At 41.6% G+C, this 9368-nt stretch overlaps 1 protein-coding gene across 1 annotated transcript in view; it reads left to right on the top strand.

Annotated features, from left to right (window-relative positions):
- Window positions 1-723: 723 nt before the first annotated feature.
- Window positions 724-9368, top strand: part of znf385d (zinc finger protein 385D) — a 128151-nt gene continuing 119506 nt past the window's right edge. The window contains exon 1 of the mRNA XM_050047600.1: window positions 724-976. Coding sequence (XP_049903557.1) covers window positions 955-976 — 22 coding nt within the window. The 5' untranslated portion in view covers window positions 724-954. The remainder of the gene's footprint in view (window positions 977-9368) is intronic.

The following is a 9368-nucleotide window of genomic DNA, read 5'->3' as shown; positions in this document are numbered from 1 at the left end:
GGTGAGAGCAAACCTAAAGAGTAAAGTTGCGGCCGGACGGCTAAATAATGAGCTGAAAGATGCTAAAATGCTCCGTGGAGCTGAGAGGAACGGCACAGTCGGGTGGATTCTCTTCCCATTCCAACATAACCTGATTTCTCCCAGCAACCTGTAGTTTTCTTTTTTCTGTATGCATGTAAACGTGCTGAGTGAAAAGGGAGAAAACGATAAGAGACAAAAAGAGTAAGTGAGGTAAGGCAGCGAGAGAGAGACAGAAGAACACACTGCAAAGATATTTACTGAGTTGGAAACACACACACAGAGAGAGAGAGAGAGAGAGAGAGAGAGAGAAGGAGATAAGGAAGAGAAAGAACCAGGGGAGACGGAGGGAACAGTCAGAAAAAAGAAAAAGGAGCGAGCCGGAGATGGAAGCAGGGAAAGGGGAATAAGATCAAATAAAGGAGAGACAGCGGGGGGAAAGCAAGGAGTGTGAGTGTGAGGGAGGCTTGGTTGACACATAAAACAAAGATGAGACACCTAGAGAGAAAGACAGCGAGAGGCATATGTGGAGGAGAGGCTGTTGCTGGAAAATGTAGATAGACACCTCGGAGAGAGAAAAGAAAGAAGCGAAGGGATCCAGTGTGTGGAGGGGCCAGAGAGGAGGAGGAGGAGGAGGAAGGCAGAGGAGGAGGGGGAGCTAAAGAGGAGGGGAGGGGACGAGACAGGCAGGAGAGGACCAGTACGAGGGGAGAGAGGGAGAGAGAGGCAGATACGGAGGTCCACAGACAGCAGCGGCGTGCAGAGTGCAGCATGCAGACTGGCCATTGACGCTGCAGTTGGATTGAACACACACATGCACAGACACACACACCCCTGAGGAGTGTATGAGACATGCCCAGGCTGCTGTCCATGGACACACACACACTGGCAGGGCACCAGAGAGGAAATACAGCAGACCCCAGAGCCTGAGGAGCTATGGAGAGCAGCATGTTTTTTGGTGAGTTTGTATTTACATGCAGAATTTCATCCTCGTGTGTGTGTGTGTGCAGATTTCCTCATCTAAATGTGTGTGTTCTCACTTCTGTGTTCTGGATACTAAAAGCACGGGCAGGAGAAGCACTGGTTTCCATTAAAGGAAAAAGAGTGTGAAGTTACACACCTAGGAAAGCAGGAGTTTTTTTCCTTAAATGTGTGTGTGTGTGTTCACTGCATGTGCTTTATCACAGTCAAATGCAGAGTCTAAGTGCACACTCCCCCCTTCTCCTAAATGTAAATGGGTTCCAGCCTGCCTGTTACTTGTTCTGGAAACTAAAAAAGATGGATAGGAGAGCTGGTTGCCGTTACAGCAGAAGATATTAAAAGGAAAAGAAGAGAAAGAGAGCGTGAAGTTGCACACTGAGGGCTCCTAAAACTGTTGAATGAACCTGCTCACCAGGTTACCCTCTCTCTTCCCTCATGTTCTGCTTTATTGGAGTAAATCCCAGGTGGTTGGGCTGCTGAGAATACAAGCTTTGGATTTGATTGTGGCTGTCTGACCAGCTGACCGTCCGCAGGAATACGAACAAGATCGGAGATGCCAGCGTCGAGCCACTTGATATGCCGCGTAGGATATTTAGAGAAATCGAAGGAAGGCCCCCCTTCCATTAGTTTTTATGGAGGAGACTGGAGGAGGCTTAGAGAGACTTAATGCGCGAGTGGCTCCTCGTCAAGTGCTCTTCTCACGGCTGGCTTACAGTCACATAGGAGGAATAATTACACAGGGATCCGGAGTTCTGAGGGGGTGATTTGTTAAATGAAAGACTCTTTTTTTTATCCCGGGGATTAAAGCGATCTGAAGTTACAGACCGTGGCTTGTAAGAGAGAGAAGGATTTTCTCTTGTTATGCCATACACAGAGGAGGAGGAGGAGGAGGGGGGGAGTGCTGGGAGCTTATAAATGAATAAGCTGTCAGGTGCAGAGACAGCTTCAGCTCTTTGAGATCCTGATGTCGGTCAGGTGTGCAGCTGCTGGAGAGCAAAGAGGTGATGCAGGGCCAGTTGGATGGATGGGTTTGGAGATTTGGCCCCTTTTAAACCAAAGTCACAAGAACCTCAACCGAAGAGCGGCTCGGGCAGGTTGCTGTGGTTGTTTTGACTGCGTTTTTTTTGTCAGACAAAGTACCACGAACCGTGTTATCTCCAGCGCTCGGTGTAAGACAAAACAAGCAGAGTAAAGGTCACTGTTTACGCACAGGATGTCCGTCGTTTTAACATTTATGAATCCTGAGTGCACACAGAGAGAAGAGATGCTATCTCTTCAAAGATTAATAACGCTGTTTGTTCAGCAGCTCCGCATTGCTGCTGTTTAACCGAACATGTTTTCTGTTAAAGTGATCAATATCGTGCCACTCTTGACCTCACAAGACACCGAAACGTAAAAGAATACACATAAAAACATCCCTCTTGCATTGAAAGCTGTCCACATGCATCAAAAGCAGGCAGTAAAATAACCCAGCAGGCTAATAGGTCTTGAGTGTGTGCTGCAATCATACAAGCTATTAGTGTTGTTGACTCGAAAGGGCCGGAGGAGATCTCGCCGGTGCGTCTGGCTTTGCGGTCGGCGTTTAGCAGCACGTAAACGTCTTTTTGGTTAACCTCAGATTACAGAGCACATTGGGAAGTGATTGTTGGATCCCAGTCAGAGACAGCTGTGTTTATTAGCGGGCTACATTCATGACAGCAGCAAGAGCTACAGTGTGCTAATCTGAAGGGGATGGAGGCAGCGTGTGTTGTGTAGCTCGGAGCCAAATGCACGCAGTATGCCACACGCTGGTGAGATTTATGGGATGTCATAAGGATACAGAGCTCATCCTGTAAAGGTTAATTGGAAAATCAGTGACAGTGTAGCTTTAAAAAACAGAACGCTTTAAACCTACCCTTTGTGCTCACTTTGTTCAGTTTAATAGGGGTGAAATGATTTTATCCTCTGTGCTTGAAGGGAAGTACTGATCTCAGAGCATGTAAAGGGCCACAGAATACAATCAGCACACTCCATGAAAACACAAAGGTGTTAATCACATCTGGAACGTCATCAGCATACGAATGAGCTCCGGTAGAATTCAGACTTATCTAATAATTGGATTCATGTTTGCTGAGGGAAAGGGAAGGTTGAGCTTTTTATTTTGAAGCTCTCTCCGGCAGCGTGGACTCTCAGCATCTCTGGACAGATCTTATCGGGAGGAGCAGCCAGGTTCAGGACACTAACAGGAGGCGGACAGTGGAGGAGAGCGGCACTAGATGATTAATTATTAATGCCAGTCGGCGTCCTCCAGACATCATTTTTACTCTCTCCCTCTCTCGACATACTGCCGCAGGAGTAAAAACGCTTCAGCCCAGATAAGTGAATCTTTCAGGAAGGGCAATGCAGAGGACAGCCGGAGTCTGAAACACGCCATGATACAGTAGCCAAACACATCCCGTCCAATGAGCTGCTCTCAACGTCTTGTACTGTATGTGCTGCATCATTAAACGCAGCCTCAAAGAGAATGGATAAACAAAGGCCAGTGGGTAGATAACTTTCATCAATTCTGATCTGTTTCAAATATTTCCAGAAGTCAGATCTCATCTCAGCTCTGCATCGTTACACTTCTGGGCAAAGCAGGCAAAAAAAAAAAAGCATTTCCCAAAGCCGACGGTTCAGTGTGTGTCAACCGGTCTGTGGTAATTTAATTAAATTTTGTTTAAGAATATGCACCCCTGAAGCATAATATCAGCTGACACGATGAGGGCTTCAATACTGCATTCTTTTTTTTTTGGCCACTTGAAAGAAACTGAAAAACATGTTAAATATATAAATTTGATATGGATGACATGTTCGCAAGCTGTATACACATCCAGCAGACATGGAGTGACATTAATATTCATTTGGAGTCATGTTGTCGTGACAAATGTAAGTGCATTTCACTGTCCACTAAAGATCTGGCTCTTAAGCTGCTAAATGTTCACAAGCTAGTCGCTAACTTTGACACTTGGTGCGGGGCAGGTGGCACAGAGCGGGCTTTATACCTTTGTTTTTTTGGTGCTGAAACCAGCTGCTTGTTGCGTCTGGAAATGAGGCAGATAAAAGCTGTGAGAGCTGGGCAAAATTAAGACTTGCATTATTTCAGTAGTGTGCTTATATGTTGTGTATTCTGAAATGAGTCCACATGCAGTTTAATTATCATGCAGTAAAGCAAATGTTCCAGCATAGGAACACTGTACAAGACGCATGGAGGAGTGGAGAAGGTGCGGTTAAGAGGCACCCAGCAGCTTGCAGGTAAATGAGGCCATGCTCACATCCCATTTTATGATTCATATTTTATTTGAATATCTGGTGTTTGTTGGTTTCAGGTTAGTTGTTTGAGAGCTGGAGGCAGAACGTCACCACAGCGCTCCCTGTGTGGCCCAAAATACAACATCTGTGGCCACATTTTACATAGACAAATATTTTACCTCACATTTAATCATCACATAGTTGCTGTCAGAGGCTGCATGAGAAGCTCATTGTGTCTTCACTCAGCTGCAAGACTTCATTCACTGTGTAAACACGTCAGTGCGAGGGGAAGCTGTACAGAGGGGGTGTCACTGGTATAAAAAATGAATAGAAAATGGTGAAATGGCGGGAAGCTGCCAAACATAAAATGTGGAGTCAAAGTAAAATATCCTAATTTAGATAATGAGCAAAAACAATAAATGAACAGACATTTTTATTGAGGGTCGTGCAGAAATGTTTGCAGACGTTTCCTAAAATATTACAGACACCTTTGAGAAAGTGAAGACACTAAGAGTTCAAGCTCAATTCAACAAGTTTTTCCTGAAATATTAGCATGAAACACCTTCAATAAAGTGAAGAACAGTCAAATGACAGGCAGGAAAGGCTGTTAACAAAACCACAGAATTAAAGAAAAACATCCAAATGAAAGGTTTTGCAGAGAAACACTGTTTTATTTATTTTTTTACAGATTTGTTTCTGAAATATTACAAACACCTTTAATTAAGTGAAAACAGTCAAATAACTGGCAACCAAACAAAAACGCTAAAGTTAAAGTAAAATAATTTAACACAAACGAAGTGCCTAACAATACATTTTGCGGAATTTTTTATTTTCCCAAACGCGCTACTTCAACCTTAATTTTACATATTTTTCTTGAATTATTATAATTAAACATCTTCAATTAAGTAACTGCAACAAAAACTCAACAAAGAAACACTGATTTTACATTTTTTTTCCTGAATTATTATACGATCAGACACGTTCAATAAAAATGTTTGCTGAACAAAAAAACATAAAATTAAAGTAAAAAATCTGAACTCGAATAAATAAATTTTTCATATAATAAATTCAAATAAATACACTTTACGCTATTGTCCTATTTTTCCAGCGTCGCCGCCCTTGAAAAAGCGCTATTTTGTACTTCCCAGCCTAGCGGACTGGAGTGTGCAATAGAAATCCGGTTGATGCCCCGCAGCGTGACGCTTTTTGTGTGTGTTGGGGGCGGTACTTGACTCACGTCAATGACGCCGCCGTCATATGACGCCGCTGGTGTGTTTTGGCCTTAAAGCTTTTTCTAAAGTGATGGCACAAAAAGTTCAACAGAAAAATACTAATTTTACATATTTTTCCTTTATTATTATATGCAATGAAGTAATAAATGGTCAAATGATTGGCAAACTAAAAACATATAATTAAAGTAAAATATTCTACTGCAAATAAAGTGCAACAACAAGACATTTACAAACATTTCCGTTAAAGGTTTTACAGAGAAACACTGTTATCTTACAGATTCTTTATTTCATTTTTAAGTTTTTCATAATGAATGTTGTACTCAGTTTGTTTGGTGTTGACTTCTTTTGATCACTTTGGTTTCGATCATCTTGATAAATGCTCCTGACAGAAAAAGAGAGCGTACGACCAGAGTAAAGACAAAAGTGTTAATCCTTATTTCCCACTGTTCTTATTCAGCCTCACTCCCCGGCTGCTCCGACACTCTTCCACTAGTTATTTTAATGACTGTCACCTGCTGACCTTGCAGCGTGGAGCGACTCTCCCGAGTGACTCTCCATGCAAAGTAGATGACAGTGTGTGCTGGAGAGACTCAGCCCACCTGGGCCCCGCACTCTGCCGCTCCAGTCAAAATTTAGAAGCTGTCCACAGAACTCAAATATTAACATTTTTTAGCCAAACTCAAGTCAAATATTGACACGTCTAACACGGTGATAATTGCGTATGCCATCTGTGCTCCTCTGCCAGAACCTGCCGAAAAAGGCTTTTTCTGTCTCAGTGCCGGAACATCTTGAAGTCAGTGCGACGCTCAGAAGTCGGGGTTAAAGTTCGGATCAGCAGCAGCCAGAGCTCATTTTCCTGCTCTGCTTTATATTTTGCACCTCTGCTGGTGGTGACAGACGATCAGGCTTCAGAGGGCTGAAACACTATCCCCTGCTGCAGGCTGGAATGTGCCTGTATGTTTGGGCATGTTGGCTGGAGTGTGATTGTTGCGATACCTTTCACAACAGGAGACAAAAGAAATATTTGCCCTACTATACCTCAGATGGTGTGAGCTTTAGAGAGGTATGTGAGGTTAGAGGTTAAATCCAGTCAACAGTAGATACTGTGCCAAGTGAGGGAACGAAAGTACACTTAATCCAACATTTCACTTTCCTACACAACTTTATGTTACTTATTCCTCACCACATTTCAACACTTTTTACTCCACTCTAAAACAAATTGGGATTTTTAGGCAAGCTAGTGACATGGCTCCTCACATTATTGTACTGCTCTTTCATTTTTATTCAGATATATTTTATAGTATTTTTTTGTGCTTTAATTATAATTTTCTTATTTTCTCTATTTATGTTTCTTGATTTTTGCATTACTTTTTATTTTTATTTAATTTTCTCTTACTAACGCAAATTCCTTGAATGTGAAATGCTACATGGCAATAAACCGGATATTTTTTCTGATTTTTTTGGCTGTGTTGGTCTGTCGTTTACATCTCTGGTGCACAGAAAAGTTAAAAAAAAGTTTCCCCTTTTTTTGGATGAATTGTCACAACTTGGGTGAACCCTTAACTTTACATATTTGTGCCATAATCAGGCCAGTTTCTTTTTATCAATGATATATTCTCACCAGCCTCAGTACTTTGTGTTTAATGCCAATTAAAAGTTAGCACGCAGCAGCTTCAGTGCTGCCTCTGTGTCTATGTCGCGTACATATAGACAGTGGGAACTGACAGAGTGGGCTGTCCAACCATGTGTTGGGCACAGAATGGGCCCTTATGAATGACTGCCACTTAGAAATACGTCTAAGAAAGAAGAACTCTCATTAAATTCAAAGAGGTGCCATTTGCTATATATCTCCTAGAAAAATGCAAACACATCTGTGTCACTTTCATATTCGTAAAATAGCCAGGAGCATCTATAACATTATGCTTATTCTACATAAACTATAAATAAACTATAAAATGATTAAATTAAATGAATAATTAATTAATTAATTTGGTATTTTTTGTCATATACACATGCAGTGATGATTGCTGGGTAATATATATGTTGATGTTGTCCAGTGTTGAGTCTCTGTTTGATGCTGTGACGAGATGATATGTGCACAATATTGTCCACTGCGGCCTGTTGTAACTACCTCACGCCACTGATCCACACTGATACGTTTTCATTTTAAAACACGTAACAATTTCTGCATTTACACATCACTCTGGTGTTTCGGAACCCCTAAAATGGAGACTTTTGAAAATGCTGCCGACCTTGTTTAGTTTAAAAACTCCGGGGCTGCCTTTTCGTCTGGAAGCAATGACACAGACACCCACGTCTGTTCAGTAACAGCGTTTCCAACTTGAAACATTTTTGCTAGTAGTGTTGTCAAAAACATGAATTAATCAATACATTTTGATTTTGAATATTTGAAACTGTTTCGGTTCTCATTTTCCGCAGTATCGACACATTGATACCAGCTGCTCTTTATCACTTTCTCTCACTGTTAATGTCAACTTTGTCATGTTGTAGCTTTGTTCTATTTATTTCTTAATAAAAAATTGAAATGTTATGCCCTTAATGTCAATTTTCCCCCGTGATATTGAAAATGGTATTGAGCAGGGGCTTAAATATAGACAGTGCATGCAGTGTGATTGCACCGCGGCCCCTGGGGTGGAGGGGACTGTAGAGAGACAGGCCCATGCAAGTGATTCAGATTGCCACCTTGGAGATATACATGCGTTCAAAGAGGAATGAAAAAAGAATATTATTAATTTAAAAACAGTGCCATTTGTTATAAATGTCCTCCACCTGCGTCATGGTTTTCTTTTTTCCTTGTCTTCATCAGCAGCTATCTAACACAAAATTACAACCTTTTCTATATGAGCTATAAAATCTATAAATACACTTTAAAAACTATTCAATTAAATTATTAATTTCTTACTTTCTTTGATATATTTTTCATAAATACAATGATGATTAGTGGGTAATATGTTTGTTGATGTTGTCCAATGTCTCTGTTTGTGTCAAGACAATACATGCATGATAGCGTGCACTAGGGCCTGTCGTAACTTCCTCACACCGCCGGTACTGAACGCCAATATTTTTCAAGGTATTTCAAGGTTGGAAATTACAGTATTGTGACAATACTAACAGCTATAAGCCTGCATACCTTTTGTGATTTGTGGGTATTGTTACTCCCTTCCTATCGCTGTAGCTTCCACTGGCGATGGATAATGCTCTTTGTAACGCTCTACTATGTCACTATATTTGCTTTGCAATGCCTCCCAATCTGTTTCCAGCTGCCTTGACCGCCTGATGCTACTTTCACTAACAGTTCCATCTCGTAATCGGTCCAAGAAAGAAATCTCTGGTCTTTCTTTTCTCCATTTCCGCAGTATTTTCTGTAACTAAGCAACCAACCGCAGAGTAGATAATCTGCTTCCTGTTTACACTGATACACACATGGTCAGTGTACATGAATGCTCATGTGATAGATGTTTTCAAGCTTGTAGTGTAGACAGAGGTCGGTTCTGAAATGGTGCTAAAAAGCTTGTGTGTTCGGAGAACGTTCTCGTTTTAAAACAGTGTTTTACAGGCACAGGGTTGAGTGTGGGTCACTAGCATTTTGGCAGCGCTCAAAGCTCAACGCATGCGTCGACGTGCGTATAGTGTGAGTATAATGTGAGCCCTTACACAGCTTGTAGACAGCTGCATTGTTTTAGTTGATCTGTTCCATCAGGTGTCTGCTCTTAATGTGGCTGTAGACGCTTACATATTTTTAGCATATTAAATGTGGTGCATTGATAAAGATTATATTACCCACAATATGAAAAGTGGTTCATATAGCTCTCCTGTACCCAGCTGCAACATTAAAAAGTAACTGTA

This window comes from Epinephelus moara, chromosome 6, assembly GCF_006386435.1.
Source record: "Epinephelus moara isolate mb chromosome 6, YSFRI_EMoa_1.0, whole genome shotgun sequence".
NCBI classification, from domain to species: Eukaryota; Metazoa; Chordata; class Actinopteri; order Perciformes; family Serranidae; genus Epinephelus; species Epinephelus moara.
This window is presented reverse-complemented; position numbering and strand designations above follow the sequence as displayed.